Source organism: Cygnus olor, chromosome Z (assembly GCF_009769625.2).
Source record: "Cygnus olor isolate bCygOlo1 chromosome Z, bCygOlo1.pri.v2, whole genome shotgun sequence".
In the NCBI taxonomy this organism is placed as follows: domain Eukaryota; kingdom Metazoa; phylum Chordata; class Aves; order Anseriformes; family Anatidae; genus Cygnus; species Cygnus olor.
This window is the reverse complement of record NC_049198.1, coordinates 55,757,094-55,773,546: the sequence shown is the minus strand read 5'-3', so window position 1 is coordinate 55,773,546 and position 16,453 is coordinate 55,757,094. Positions and strand designations below refer to the sequence as shown.

The following is a 16,453-nucleotide window of genomic DNA, read 5'->3' as shown; positions in this document are numbered from 1 at the left end:
CTCCACGGCGGCACTGATGAGCCATGAATGGCAGCGTCTGGTTTTTCAGGCAAGGCTGCAGCTCCCGCACCAAGCCCTCTTCGTTGAGCCCGTAGAGGCACAGGAAGCCAACAACAGTGCTCTGGCCTGCAGCCACATCCCACCACTCAGTGCCAGAGATCGCCTCCAGCTCCTGCTGCAGCCATGCGAGCAGGGGCTCAGTGCTTTCTGGGTGCTCCCGGAAAAAGGCTGCCCAGACCTCGGGTGGGAAGCTGAGCTCAGGAGCCCCGGGCACCAGCTCCGCAGCCCCCTGCTCGTCCTGCTGGCCCTCAGCCAAGCGCTCTGTGGGCTCTGGGACAGCACACTCCAAGTAATCATTGGCCGACCTCACCGAGTACTTGATGGTCTTGATTGTCCACCTGCAGAGGGGGCAACTTGGATTTTTCTTTGCCCACCACAGTGCACTGCTGTAGCAAGGCTAGGGGAGACAGGCAACATTAACCCAACTGTCCTCACAGGCTGGGCAGGTCCAGTCTGATGGCACGTCCACGACCACCAGGCTCTTCAGTGGGCTGGGGAGAACTGAGGTCAAGGAGCTGCTCCCCTGCCCTGGCACTGCAGCTGCCAAAGGGTGTCCCAAACTGCCCAAGGGAGAGAGGCCAGAGTCACTCGCTGTGCTGGGGTGAGCAGCAGCAATGCCCCAGCCCCTCAGCAGAAAACCCCCTGGCCCTGCAGCTGGGCCATCCCGTGCACCCCACCTGCCACCCCTGAGCGAGGCAGGGCCGGGGAAACACGGGGAATGGCTGCAGGAACGCGCACTGTGAGCAGCTGCCACCGGCCCCACAGCACGGCTCCACCAAACCCTCGCTTGACGCTCCAAGCCTCTCACACATGCTCAGTTGGGGTCCAGGCATGAGCCAGGTGACGTGGCCTCTGCTGGTGCCCCAAGATAAGCAGTGAGGGCTATAAGGTCACAGCCCATCACTCAGTGGCATCACCATGGACCATCTTCCCCACAGGGCCTGTAGCACTTTGCCCCAGCTGTTACAAGGACTGTTGGGTTAGGCTGGTGTTTTGATTTCTTTTTTTTTTTTCTTTATTTTTTTTCCACCTTGATTTGCCATGGAACTCTCTGAACTCCTTGCTGTAGTTTACTATTCACACACACACACACACACACACAAACAAACAAACAAAAAAAAGGAGCCAAAGAAAACAACCCCCTAATTAAAGAATAATTACAGGATTATCCTACCGGATGACATTTGCTGAAGGAACTGCACTCTAGACACGCACATTACACAAGCAGCATAAATATCACAGTGGATTCACTCTGTACAAAAGCTGAACATAATTTGGGGTCCCACCTCTCCAGTTTATGAATTTCCACTAGCTTTTTAAGGTACTGATGGCTCCGTGGCCTTGGTTTGTCACCAATGGAGATACACTAGCTTCCTGATCCACCATTTACCTGAACGGAAACAGGATCTGAGCTCTTCAGACACTACTACTTCCAAACTCTCCTTTTGCTTCTCCCTTTTTAAACACTTTGCATAAAGGGTTAATATAGGAAAAGCCAAGGAGACAACAATTCTGATTCGTAATCATCAAACATTACGGTGTGACTGTCATTACCAAATAGACGGGCACCCTCTGCTACTCTGACCTACAGAAGTTACCTCTGAGTTGGGAAAGCCAAAACAAGCAAGGCTGCATTGGGCTTACACATCTTTCAATGGCAAAATTTTGGTAGCAGGGAGGCTGCTGGGGTGGTCTCTGTGAGCAGAGCCCAGCAGCTGCCCCATGTCAGATCAGAGCCAGACCCAGATAGCTCCAAAAAGGGACTTGCTGCTGGCCAGAGACAAGACAGGGAGTGATGCTCGTTGGGCCTCTTGGAGAGCAGATTGAAGGACGAGAAAAAATACTGCCGCTCAACAGCTGCAAAGAGTGGGAAGCAGCCCTGCAGCCCCCCAGTGAGTGCAGCAGGAGGGCAGGAGGTGCTCCAGGCAGGCAGCAGCAGTTCCCCTGTGGCCTGTGCAGGGAGAGGCCCCTGGTGGAGCAGGCTGTCCCCCTGCAGCCCACGGGTCCCACATGGAGCAGATCTCCACGCTGCAGCCCCCCCGTGGAGGAGCCCCCGCTGGAGCAGGTGGATGTGGCCTGGAGGAGGCTGCGGCCCATGGAGAGCCCCCGCAGGAGCAGGCCCCGGGCCGGAGCTGCAGCCCGTGGACAGGAGCCCCCGCAGGACTCGAAGCGTCAGGGCCTGACCACAGCCCCCGTTCCCCATTCCCCTGCACCGCCTGGGTAGAGGAGGTGGAAGAGGGTCGTTGGGCGAAGTGTTTTTAGTTTGCTTTTAGTCGTCACTACTCTCGTCTGTTATTGATAGGCTATAAATTACATTAATCTCCCCGTGTTGAGTGTGTTTTTCCTATGGCCGTAATCGGCCAGCAGTCTCCCTCTCCGTATCTCACCCCACACGTTTCACTCCCACCATATTTCCCCCACTCTGTTCTTTTGACTGGTGGGGAGCGAGCCACCGCCGTGCCTGGCAGCCCAACCCCCGCCAGGGCCCCCCCCAGCCACCGCCGCCAGCAGCCGTGCCGCCCCGCAGTTACGCCCCCCCCGCCGCCTCCATGGCAGCGGCAGCCGCCGGGAGCCGACCACTTCCGGTTCCGTGGGCCGGGCGGCGGCGGGGCCTGGCCGCGCTTGGGCCGCGGGGCCGGAGCAGGGGGAGGAGAAGGAGGAGGAGGAGGAGGAGGAAGGCGGGGGGCAGCAGCATGTGGCCGCCGCCGCCGCCGCCGTCGCCGCCTGCCTGGCTCCTGGCGGGGCTGGTGCTGGCAGCGCGCTGCGGGGAAGCTCTCGGCGGCGCTGCTGGGGCCTCCGCCACTTCCGCCTCCCCGCGGCCCACGGAGGCGGCCGGCGGCGGCGGCGCCACGCGGGGCGGCAGCGGGCGGCTGGCCGAGGTGTCGGCGCCGCCCGAGCAGGGCCAGCCCATGACCCAGCGCGCCCTGTCCGTGCTGGTGCTGGCCAGCGCCGCCCTCATCGTCTACTTCGTTATCCGGACCGTGCGGTGAGGGCGGACGGCGACGGGCTCCGCGGTGGGGACGGGGGCTTTGTGCGCCTTCGTTGTTGTTGGTGGGGAGGTAGCGGGGAAATGTTGTGCTGTGCGGGACCCTTGCGGGAGCCCTCCGAGCGGACATGGGTGGCCTGAGTGCTCTGCAGCCTCTGTAGGTCGTGCTTTAGTAGCCTTCAGCTTCGTTGTCTTCAGAGCACGGGTTTTGGTGGTAATACCTTCTAAAGAAGTCTGCATGGTCTCTAGAACAAGTGAAGATGGACTGGGGTTGGAGTTTTGAGTATGGGAAGGCCAAGGAAGGAAAATAAATAAAAGCTTGTCATTGCTTAAGGTGCAGGAAGAACATCTCACCTGCTGTCGTTATTTTCTGGGTAGCTGGCAGTTGTCTGGTATTCTGTATTTGGAATAGGAAGGTTACTATTCTGCATTCGAAACTGGAGCGCTGCCTTCTAGGCACTAATGCGGACAGAAGGGTTAAACCTGGTGTTGTGTTTCCAGAATTCTTCAGCACCTTATGTGAGGTCTAGAACCATTAATACGATGTGTTCTCCTCCACTGGGATTCTGCAGAGAAAACCATCTTCATCTTGATGCTGTGAAGTGTTTATGAATGGGAAGAAGAGGCACTGAGCTTAGTTATTTCACTGATTCTGTGAGGCAGATGAATATTCATGCTCAAAGTTAAAGCAGTGCTTCATTATGCTGTGACTAACAAGTTCCCTGTCCTTGGAGGGAACACAAAGTTAGATTCAAGGTGGTGCAAAATAGTTTAAAAAAAAAAAAAAAAAAAGGAAAAAACTGGCACTTAACCAGAATAGTGTCTTGATGTGAGAAGTGCTGAGTAAATTTTTGCTTTTTGAGAACAAAGGAAAAATAATTCCTTCACACTGGTTTTACTAAGCAGAATTCTAACATAAATACAACATATTTTACCATGACACAAGTAATCCCGTTTTACGGCAAAAATAAGGTGGTTTAAATTCTAAGCTTGTACAATATAAGAATTTGGTATTGTTGAAGTGTAAGCCAACCTGGCTCTGCAGGTGCTATAAGTGGCTTCTGTAGGTACGTTGGTGATAAAAGGAAGATGAGGGAAACTGCGGGCCCTCTCTGGAAGGAAATGGGAGATCTTGTTTCTGGGATATGAAGAAGGCTGAGGTACTCAGTGACATCTTGGCCTCAGCCTTCACTGACAAAAGCTCCAGCCACATGGCCCAGGCCCCAGAAGGCAAAGGCAGGGTCTTGGAGAACGATGAACCGGCTTTTGTAGGAGAAGATCAGGTCTGAGACCATTTAAGGAACCTGAAGGTGCATAAGACCATGGGACAGGATACATCCACAGCTCTTGAGGGAACAGGCGGATACAGTTGCTGCACTCCTCTCCATCTAATTTGAGAAGTCGTGGTAGTCTAATGAAGTTCCCACTAACTGGAAAAGGGGAAATAATAATTTTTGAAAAGGGAAAAAAGGAGGATCCCAGGAACTAAGGCCAGTCGGTCTCACCTCTGTGCCTGGCAAGATCACAAAGCAGATCCTCCTGGAAACAATGCGAAGGCACGTGGAAAATAAGGAGGTGATTGGTGACAGCCAACATAGCTTCACTACGGGCAGCTCATGCCTGACAAATCTGGTGGCCTTCTATGATGAGGTTACAGCTTTGGTGGACAGGGAAGTGCAACTGACATCATCTGTGTGAACTTGTGCAAAGCATTTGGCCCTGTCCCCCATGATATCCTTGTCTCTAATTTGGAGAGTAATGGGTCTCAGGGATGGACCACTGGGTGGGTAAGGCATTGGCTGGATGGTCACACTCAAGGAGTTGTGGTCAACGGCTCTATGTCCATGTGGAGCTCAGTGACAAGTGGTTGTTCTTCAGGGGTCAGTACTGGGAATGGTGCTGTTTAACTCCTTTGTTAAGGTCCTTAGGGGGCCTACAGGAAAGCTGGGGAGGAACTGACTCTTTGTCAGACGGTGCAGTGACAGGACAAGGAGCAATAGTTTAAACTAAAAGAGGGTAGGTTCAGATTAAATGTAAGGAAGAAACTCTTTATTCTTCCAGTAAGGCACTGGAGCAGGTTGCCCAGAGAAGCTGTGGATGCCCCATCCTTGGAGGTGTTCAAGGCCAGGCTGGATGGGGCTTTGGACAGCCTGGTGTAGTGGGAGGTTTCCCAGCCCATGGGACAGGGGTTGGAACCAGGTGATCTTTAAGGTCCCTTCCAACCCAAATGGTTTTATGATATTATGAAATTACACCTTAAGTTCAAATTTGATTTTATTTTTGAGTGAGATTCTTATTCAGATGCTAGACGCACCTCCTTGACTCAGCAGTTGAAATTTGTATACAAACATTGTCACTTTGCATGATAAAGGTTAGCATTATGAAGAAATTATGGAGTGTATTGGGTTCACGTGGCAAGGCTTGGTAGCAGGGGGGCTGCAGGGGTGGCCTCTGTGAGCAGGGCCCAGCAGCTGCCCCATGTCAGAGCAGAGCCAGCTCCAGACGGCTCCAAAGGGACCTGCTGCTGGCCAGAGCTGGGCCAGGGAGCGACGCTGGTTGGGCCTCTTGGAGAGCAGATTGAAGGAAGGGGGGAAAAAAAAAAATGTGCTGTGCAACAGTAGCTGGGAGGAGAGTGAAAAACTGCCTTGCAGACACAGATCAGTGCAGGCGGTGCTCCGGACACCAGAGCAGAAGTTCCCCTGCTTGTGATCAGGACCCCCGTTGGAGCAGTTTGTGAAGGGCTGCATCCCCTGGGATGGACTCCACGCCGGAGCAGGGGAACAGTATGGGGAAGAAGGAATAGCGCAGGTAAAAGCTCTGTGATCTGACCACAGCCCCCATTCCCCACCCTGCTGAGGTGCTCAGGAGCAGGGAGAAGGTGGAAGCGTGGGAGTGAAGTTGAGCCTGGGAAGTTGGGGGGAGATGAGGGAGGAAGGTGTTCATAACTTTCAGGTCTCGCTGTGCTACTCTGGTATGGATTGGCACTGAATTAATCTTCCCCAAGTTGAGTCTGTTTTGCCCGCAGCAGTAGTTGGTGAGTGATCTCCCAGTCCTTATCTCAACCCAGGAACTTTTTTCATCCAATTTTCTTGCCCTGCCTTGCTGTGGGGGGCTGAGATAGCAGTGTGGTGTGCGCTGGGCAGCCAGCTGAGGTTGACCCACCACACAGCGCTGTGAATGCTTCCACTTTTTGGTGTTACCAAATCAGCCTGTTATCAGGCTGTTTCTTTAAACAGGTGTAATTCTCTTTCAAGTTTGTATAGATTTGCTTACAAATTTCACAACTTCATTAGCAGATCATTTTAATTCATTGTTTAAAGAACCATGTCCACTAGAGTTTCAGTAGAGCTTTTTACAACATCTAGAAAATAAATATGCAGTTGACTTTTTTTTTCCTCTTTTTTTTTTTTTTGGTTTTGGGAAACCTTGTTAAACAAAGCTCTTCCTGAATGAACGCAACGTTGCCCAGCACTGGGGAAATGTGACAGTCTTGCTTAAATTAGCACAGTGCACATGCTCACTCAAAACAAAACACCAGTTTCTCTGTACTTGTCTTGTTAGGATTAGGGGCAACTAAATAAGTAGTTACCACTTTAGAGGATTAGATCTTAAAAGCATTTTTTTTTTTCAATACACTCTTTTGTTTAGTTTAAGTGCAAGCCTAGTTGATTTTGTTTCTAGTGCACAAAAACATTTACCCGCTTGCACCAGTCCATTTTGGGTTTGATAAGCTCCTGACAGCTGCACTTTTAAGGTGCTCCTGGTTGGAAGTGCTTGTCTGAAACATTCAATCTATGCCTGTGGTAAGCAGTTCAGATTAACTTGGAGATAGACTTGTAGCAGCAGCCTTAAATCCAAGTGAGATAAATGCTTGTTTGCTAGTGCTGGTCTGAGAGAAAATGTCTGCAAGTTCTATTTGTGCTCTCAACAATTTTGAGGTTTTACAGCCATTTTTATCTTTCTGCTAGTGGAGTAGTTTTGTTACACTCAATTATTTGTCAGAAATTTAGATATTATTAAAGATAGCTCAGGTATAGAAACTGAATGGTGATGAAGATTCTTTATAAAATAATTCAGTCTGTAGCCACTATGCATTCTTTACCACATCAGAAACTTGCAACCTTTCTTAATGGAGGCTGATAATTAATAAATTTTGTACATTCTGATAAAGATACGACTTTTCTGTTTTCAGAGCCATTTGACTTTGTTTCAAGGTGGTTCCCTGAAAATACATTTTCAAAAAAATCTTGAGAGCTGTTACAACTTTGCTGTTGTGGCTATAACTATTTTTTTTCCGAGTATGATTGTGTAAACTATATCAAGCTCCCATGGACCTTCTCGGTGACATTGCTGATGATGCAGTTTCTCTGCCAGGAAAACAATGTATCTTGATTTTATTTCTAGTTTTATGTGTGGGACTTGTTTCAGCCGCCTTGTTATAAGGGTTGAGCTGCCTGCACCTTCCTTTTATAACAGAAGATTTTCAAGGAATGATGGTATGTAGCAGTAAGACCATACAGCACATCCATCAAAGCTAGGAGTAGGAAAGCTTGGACAGTATGATGCCTTGTTTAGTCTACCAGCTTTAGTTTTATTGCCTTTTTTGCCTCTTAGATTTGATACGTTACAAAAAATGCTTTCTGTTTGCACTTCATGATGCACAGAAGTGCCAGTGTTGCAATTCATGCATCCTTTGTTTTTCCCCTTTCCTCTTGTCCGTACAGCTCTGTTGTTTTTACATGAAGCCTATTGCAGTCAAAGGTTGTCTTCCGTGTTTATGTAGGAAGAAGTACATGCCATTAGTTCTTCAGTCTTTCCGAGATGATGAGAAAGCAAGTGTAGCAGATGAGATGAAATGGCTTTTTTTCTTTTAGACAACTGTTAGTGTGCTACACAATGTGGCATATTAAGACAGAATTCCAAAACATGGTTCAGCATGAATTGTGTTCCATAATTTAAATTTAAAACAATTTTCCAGGTACTTATTTTTGTAAGCCTTTGGATTTGGATTGTTGAATTTCCTTCATGGATATAAACGTGTAGCTTATGTATACCCTTCGCAGGAAAAAAAAAAAAAAAGGAAAAAAAAGAAAAAAGCTAAGTTAGGTTCAAGTGATAACTTTATTTTTATTGAGAATACATTTTGTAACTGACCCAGTTCATGGTTCAGGAAGAATCCATTTGGTTTGAAATATTCATTAATGGAGAATGTGAATGGGCTGTATCTTGTTGTTTTCTCATACCATGCGCTATACTTTAGGGTGCGACTTTCCCAACACTGGGTCAACTCTGGGACAGATAAAATTTAGTTCTGCCACAAAGATCATTACCAAACTCCTCAATGATACATATATATATTTCCTGAGCTGTGTTTACCTCAACTTATCCACGTATTTGAAAGTAGTCAGTCTTTGGAACTGTTGATCAAAAAATGATGATTTTCACTTTTAAGGAGATATATACTGGCCTGTAAGTAACAGTTGAAGCTTGAGGTGATTGGAGAGCTACAATTCCCTTGTCATGTACTTCACAGAATCCTCTAAAGTATTGTGAAGCTGAAGAGTAGGGAATAGGGGAGATTGGTTTATTGGAGAGCTTACTATCAGTAAAAAGCTTCTAGTAGAAAGGCATTTTACATAGAAAGGTTAATTAGCAATTCATACTGTATTGAACTGATCTTGTTTTCAGTGTTTGTGGCTTGTAGCAAGGGTAGTCCCTTTTACCTGCACATATTAGGGTAGTGTAAAAAAGAGATTCTTACCCTCCTATGTCCTTTCTCCTTTTTCATGTTTCTTAGATGTGCTTTGAACTTGACCTGTTTTGCTTCTGGGCTCATTTTCTTGTATTTTCTGCCCTTTTTTTTTTTGACCACCAATATTTCTTATTTATCTCCCCTCTTAACAGTCTATTATTTATACCATCTCTGATGTTATTGTCATACTATTTGCTCGTATTTTATTGCAGATTCCTCTATTGCTGTCAGCTGGCTTTGAAAAAGGATTGGAACTGAACAAATAAAAATATGAGTCTTCTTATGAACTTTTAATGACACTTTTTGTAACTTCATCTTCTTAGACCATGCGGTCTAATAAAACCTTTTATCAGTTGTAACTACAGAGATAAAAATAGTCTGCATTAGTTTGCTGAGAGCAGTAGAGAATGCTACAGACTTTAACGAAATTGGGATTTTGTCCTAGGTTTTCTTCCTAACAGTCACATGGTAGCCAAGCCTAAGTTAATTTTTCTTGACAGTGCTTTAGTGTGCTAGTAATTATACATGTATGTCATATAAGCATCTCCAGTATCGTTTTAGCTTTAGTTTGGTAACTAATCTGTATACAGAGAAAGTTTTCATGTCACTAGTAATTCTGTTGTCAGTTTCTCAACAGCATTCACTTGAATGTAGATTTTTTTTTATTTTTTTTTAGTTTAAATATATTACTGTTTCTGTTATCTCCACACTCCCTGACAAAGAGTCCCTCCCCAGCTTTCCCGTAGGCCTCCGTTAGGTATCAGAAGGTTGTTATAAGGTCTCCCCAGAGTCTTGTCTTCTATAGGCTGAACAAGGCCAGCTCCCTCAGCCTGTGTTTGTAGAAGAGGTGCTCCAGACCCTTGACCATCTTTGTCGCCCTCCTCTGGACTCACTCCGAAAGGTCCATGTCCTTCTTGTGCTGGGGGCCCCAGAGCTGAACACAGTGTTCCAGGTGGGGTCTCACAAGAGCAGAGCAGAGCAGAGCGGGACAATCACCTCCCCAGCCCTGCTGGCCACGCTGCTCTTGATGCAGCCCAGGGTACGGTTGGCTTTCTGGGCTGCAGGTGCACATTGACAGCTTATGTTGACCTTCTCATCAGCCAGCACCCCCAGGTCCTTCTCCTCAGGGCTGCTCTCCACCCATTCTCCACCCAGCCAGTATTTGTGCTTGGGATTACCCCGACCCAAATGCAGGACCTTGCACTTGTCCTTGTTGAACCCCATGAGTTTGGCACAGGCCCACCCCTCCAAGGCCCCTCTGGATGTCAGAGGGTTTCTACTGTTTGCATGTCCACAAGTGCTTGTCCAAGTGTCAGTTGTGTAGCTTATACTTTAGTAAAAATGAAGACACGATGTGTATGAAGCATATTTTTCATCATAAGGCTTCTGAATTTTCTTCTGCTTGGTACTTTCTAGTATACCACTTTTTTCTATGTTAAGGACTGTTGAAAAAAATGAATTTTATCTTGAGCGGAAAGGTGATATTTGTGTGTCTTTGTGATTAGCTTTAGATTTAAACAATAAGTTGTACTAAAGCATGTCTGGCAAACAGTTGATTCTATTTCAAATCAGGTGGAGGAAGTTATGATGATTTTTTTTATGATATCATAAGTTTACATGCTTCAAAAAAAGTATATATTTTTTACCTTTCTCATCTGAACATGTTGGTATTTGCTTCTCAACTCCAAAAGGAGATCTAATTCACTGGGATATAATGTAGACCAAGACTGGTTGCTGCTTAATGTGAAAAGGAGGGTTCTTTTCTGTAACATTTAAAAAATAAGTAAGCAAAAATAAAAAGAATTCTAGAAGCATACCCAGAGTTTAGGACAAACTCTGTCTGTTAGGACAAACTCTGTCAATATCATATTAATCTATCTAACAAGGTGACTGAAGTGTTGCCTCAGAGGTGATTATATGTTGCATAATAATAGTATAATGTATATAATATTATTTAAGCATAACTTACTATACTCTTTTTGATGGTAAGCTTTGAAATATCTCGTAGTTAAATTCCTGAAAGCCATGAATGCCTTTCCTAGGCACCTAGCTTAGGTTTGTAAATTCTACTTTTGGTGTTGCTAAGAGGAAATGTTATGTCTCTGTGGATTTAGCTGTAAATGTCTAGAAAGTATTTGTTTTTAAGACAACTTTACTCAGTCGTACAGCTCTCACATAGCTGCTGTTTGTGAGTATAAAGTAGCTGAAAGTGGCTCTGTCAGCATTTTGTAACAGACACCTTTGTATATTGTTTGTTGAGACGCTAATTATCTTGAGTTCCTGATCCTCAAAGAGATGAGCAAGGCATATTCAATGCCTATAGTTGTGCAAAGCCAAAAGCGTGCATGAGGCTTACATGGGACCCAGGCCCACACAGAGAACATAAGAAAGTAAGATTCAGACAGTGTTTGTAAGTACTGTCTTAATCTTGAAATACTCTTCACTTTGTGAATCAATTTTGTGAAATGCAGGTGACATTGATTCTACAGGTTCTCTCTAACTTTTAAAAGTGTTTAACACTTTTTAAAGTGTTAAAAAAATAAAGTAAAAATCCTCACAAAATAAAAATAAAATAAAAAATAAAAAATAAAATAAAAATCCCACAACTGTAGATGCGAGGTTGTGTATTAAAGAGGAAATAGCTGAGAAACAGAGGTGTTAGTTTTAAAAATTAGGAAATTGACCTGTCCATTTCCTGATTGCAGTAGCAGTGACCTTGATAAATAGTGAGTGTCTGCTGAGTATTTTTAGGTTTTCCCTCACCATGAGTTGGTTTGAAAAAGTTAATTCTCTTCTATACATGAGTTTTCATTTATGTCAAGAATTTATTGTATTTCACGCTTAATGTCAAAGGTCTAAATAAGTTCACTTACAGTATAAGAGGCAGTGCATATGTATATATGCAACGTTATTAATGCAAGATGTTTATTACTCATTACTATGAAAAAGAGATTTTTGTTTCTCTTCAGACTGTTCTGCACATTTTACTGCTGTTTATTGTATGGGTGATTGACTCAATTATGAACAGTGAAGCTTTTTATTGTAATTTGTGAAGCCTTCTCTAGGCATCAGGCTTAAAATGATGGAACCCATGGCTTGTGCTGCATCTCTACTACAGTTTTGCTAAGTTTATCTCTGATTTGATCTGCTGTTTTATAAAGCAAGTAGCAAATTCATAGCAAGGTGATTTTTTTTTTTTCATTGTAAGATCTGCTAGAAGTGTGCTTGCATATATTTTTATCTGGCTCTTGCATATAGCTCCTAAACACTGTTTTGTATTCACTTTTTGTATTAGCTGTTAAGTGCCTTTTTGCATTCTCTGCAGTAATTCTATACTAAGCTAAAGGTGACAAATTTTTATTGGCCTCAGTCATTTCTTGTAAATTCTTCACACTTGGAATTGTGTGCAGTCTGAATTTCACTGAGCTAAGGGTGTACAGTGTAAATACGGTAATTTCTTAAAATTTATGATCAGTATCAATATAGCTGTGTTTTAAGGGATGGTCTTCTTACATTGTTGAAATTGAAAGTAGTCATAAATTTATAGAACTTAAATATCGTAAAATACGTTTCAGGCTCAGAAGACGTAACAGAAAAACCCGAAGATACGGAGTTTTGGATACAAACATAGAGAACATGGAGCTGACTCCCTTAGAGCAAGATGATGATGATGATGATACAACACTATTTGATGCCAATCATCCTCGAAGGTTTGTATATAGGAGCTGTATGTCTATGCAGGGAAGGTACGGATGATAAATAGCTTGACTGAAACAGCTCACTACTTTGTTTCATATGTATGTAGTTGCAGAAAGGGTATCAAGAACATTTAAATTTTAAATGGGCAAGAATTAAGTGGGCAAGAAGATAAACTTAGTACTTCATCTGCTCTTGATCTACTCCAGAACACCATTGGTCTTCAGCATATGAGTTCCAGAGAAATGGAGAGGAAGGTAGGATATTTTGGTTAAAAATAGTGTCATTACTAAAGCTTACCAAGTTTATCTGCTTTACATACTTCGGTTATTCCATTCTTGGGTATTTCACTCTTGTCCCTTACAGGATGCATAAGGAGGAAATGGAAGCAAAAACAGTAGGGACAGAAGTATGTTTTACTCTAAGGTGCTTTACAACTATAGACAGCAGGCCCCAGACTGCACTTGCCATTAACTTTGGTATCTAAGAAAAAAATTTTCATTATGGTGTAGTGTTGTAGTTGAGGAAAAAGCTGTCCCAATTTCCAAATACTCAACTTCTATTCAGCTATTCTTCTCAGTACTGCAGCAAATCATTTGCTTTAGATATACCAAGTAATTTTGAAGTATTTGGAAGTAATTTACTGATCAGACCATTTTAAAAATAGTTGTCAAAATGACATAGGGTACAAACAATTTGAATACATTAGCAGTATTTCGTTTATCTGATGACATAGCTGTTGTCAGGTAAGTCAAGTGTTTATTAGTGTTAACATTAACAATTAGCTCCTCACATACTGTGACATCTTGTTGATGGAAAAACCTCTGGTGCATACATCGTATTTGATTTAAAAGCATCAGTTTCAGATGAAAACCAAAAATACACAAGGCTCGGCAAAAGTGGAATATTTGAACAACGTGAGAATATGTCATAGCCTGGGGTAAATATATAGTGATATAACTTGTAGCATATGTATATCCTTCTTTCTTTCCTGTGGGTCTGCAAAATGGCATAAAATTTAATGGTGTTGGCTTACAGAAGAGGTGATAATGTCACTCTTGAGCCAAACTGCAAGAAAATGAATTGTATTGAAGCAACTGAGTGATCTAACCAAACAGCAGATGTTTCTGTTAACATGCTGAGGAAATAAACAGAATAAAAGTAGTAACCACGGAAGTGAATAATCATAGATGATAAAGGAAGAAAATGTTACTGTTTTTTCAGAATAGCTCAGAAAGTAAGTGCTTAAGTGATCAAAGCCATTATGAGAAAACAAATACTTTAAGCTATATATAGTTGATAAAGCAAATTTACTCTGCATATGTATACTGAGAGCTAGCTGTGTTCTTTTGTATAGGGAGAAGCTCTGAAAATTTATTCTAACAAAAGTTGCTGTTATCTTGAAATAATGTTTGCGCATAGGAGAAAAACAGTGCTGGACGCTGTGAATGTGCTCAACAAAACTCAGTGTAGATCAGCTTAATAAAACGCTGCCCATACTTTGCAAAGGGACAGCATTGCTGGGAAGGAAGCTTGAAAACTGAAATAGAGTACCTTTTAAATAATATGTATATAGCCTATATCAATAATTAGGTATACACTTTTTCAGTTAGTTTATTTTACCTTGTTTCAACTAAATCGTATGTATCTGCATGATGGATTGTGGTAGTTTTAAGCTGATGGGCAGCTAAGCTCTACCATACTGCTTTCACTCCTCAAAAGAACAGAGGAAGAAGATAAGAAAAAAGGCTCATGGGAACAAGATCATTGATTACCATCATAAGCAAAACAGACTCAGCATTGGGAGATTAATGTAATTTATTGCTTATTACTAACGGACTAGAGCAGTGAGAACTAAAAGCAAACGAAAAAAACACCTACTCCCCAAAAGGAAAAACACCTTCTTTCCAGTATGGGGTCCCTCCCACGGGATGCCGTCCTTCCCAAACTGAGACTGGGGGGGCTGCCCACAGGCTGCAGCTCTTCAAGAACTGCTCCCACATGGCTCCGTACCACGGGGTCCATCCATCCCCCAGGAGCAAACTGCTCGAGTCCCCCACGGGTGGGCAGCAGCTCCCCCCAGACCCCCTGCTCCTGTGTGGGCTCCTGTCCACGGGCTGCAGCTCTGGCCCGGGGCCTGCTCCTGCGGGGGCTCTCCATGGGCCGCAGCCTCCTCCAGGCCACATCCACCTGCTCCACCGGGGGCTCCTCCACGGGGGGGCTGCAGCGTGGAGATCTGCTCCATGTGGGACCCATGGGCTGCAGGGGGACAGCCTGCTCCACCAGGGGCCTCTCCCTGCACAGGCCACAGGGGAACTGCTGCTGCGTGCCTGGAGCACCTCCTGCTGCATTCACCTGGGTGGCTGGAGGGCTGCTTCTTACTCCTCTCCCAGCTGCTGTTGCGCAGCAGATTTTTTTTCCCTTTCTTCAGTCTACTGTCACAGAGGCCCAACCAGCGTTACTTACTGGTTTGGCTCAGACCAGCAGCAGGTCCCTTTTGGAGCCAGCTGGATCTGGCTCTGATCTAACATGAGACAGCTGCTGGGCTTTGCTCACAGAGGCCACCCATGCAACACCCTGCTAGCAAAACCCTTGCCACATAAACCCAATGCAATCACACTGATAGTTTAGAATCTTCATTAAATCACTTCATGTATGCGCTACTCGCTGCACTGCAAGTCACAAGGTAAACAATAATTCTATTTATGATAGCATTCCAGTTACGGAATGCTACTTAGAGTTACTGAAATTTGAATGGGAACTCAAGAGCCTTGTAAGTTCACTGGGTCTTAAGTGGTATTTAATCTTACAGGCTGCACATCATATATATTTGTTGTTGTTTTTTTTTTAATAATAATATATGGAGATCTATTAAGTATTTATTTTGCTTCATGTGACAACATATCTATTCACTATTTAACCTGTCTACTTTAAAATTACATCTAACATGGGTGGAAGAGGGTGAATGTGTCTTTGTAGATACACTGTTTTTCCATTTGGGAGGTTTAAATGAATGTTGTTTTATGGCACTTCATAGTAATGTGGTAACTAAGTGTTTTTATGGACAAATTTAATAATAAAATACTGTACTTTTTTGTCTTAATATTTGGTCTTCAAAAATGTGGGCTAAAGTTACCCTTGAAACAGGATATTTCACATTAATGCATTGATTTCTTCTGTTGTAGATAAGTATGTGCCTTTCAATGAAAGAACTTAATCTTAGAACCAGAGAATGAGACTGCTTCAAGGGAGGAGTAAGAAGCAAGAGGATATACAAGTTGGGGAGGGGCTAATTAAAACTGTGTATATTATAGCATCCTTGATTTGTTGCAATAAATACTGTACCAATTTGTTGTACCTTTTTGTATATAGAGAAATGTAAATGCAAAGTCTATGAGATAGGATGCACTAAAATGAAAACCTGTTTGGAAGGGAGATTACTTTTAAAACAGGGTATTTTTTGTTTGTTGTAAATCTTGTATGCCCTAAGTGTGGTATAAACTTTTTCTACAGTAATCTGGAATGTTAACAGTTTTTTTTTTTCTGATACTAAATTATCAGTAAACTTATCCTCTGTGGACTTCTCAGAATTGTTAGAACTTAATTTTATTTTAGATGTTTTGCCCTTTGCAAATAAAAATTCCAACTACTGCCTTTTGTGTTGAGATTTTTTTAAATTAATGAACATGTTGTATGTAAGTTTTAGTGAACAAATAAAGACTGTTTACAGTGTTCCTAACATTTAGTGTGATACTTCAACACTATAGATGTTAAGGATATTGCTAATAGGGTATTGTTGAGCACAGTAACATAGAACCTTTTTGCTAATAAAACTACTGATTTTGGCTGTTAATTTGCTTGTGAGGGCCATCTTTAATTGGTGTGAGCAGATGTTGCTCCACTGACTTAAGGGTACTACTTGTATATGCCACGTGGTGTCAGTGTTCAGACCTGTGGTG

The 16,453-nt window shown here is 43.8% G+C and overlaps 1 protein-coding gene across 1 annotated transcript; it reads left to right on the top strand.

Moving 5' to 3' along the window:
* The first annotated feature begins 2,686 nt into the window (after positions 1-2,686).
* Positions 2,687-16,144, top strand: FAM174A (family with sequence similarity 174 member A). Its single transcript, XM_040541470.1, has 3 exons — positions 2,687-3,046; positions 12,374-12,508; positions 15,680-16,144. Exons 1-3 carry the CDS (start codon positions 2,754-2,756, stop codon positions 15,681-15,683), a joined length of 432 nt encoding a protein of 143 aa, XP_040397404.1. The 5' UTR covers positions 2,687-2,753; the 3' UTR covers positions 15,684-16,144.
* The last annotated feature ends 309 nt before the right edge of the window (positions 16,145-16,453 follow it).

Coding starts and splice junctions, on each gene's coding strand:
- FAM174A (XM_040541470.1), top strand. CDS start 2,754: ATGTGGCCGCCGCCGCCGCCGCCGTCGCCGCCTGCCTGGCTCCTGGCG. Junction 3,047..12,373: donor TTCGTTATCCGGACCGTGCG/GTGAGGGCGGAC, acceptor AATACGTTTCAG/GCTCAGAAGACGTAACAGAA.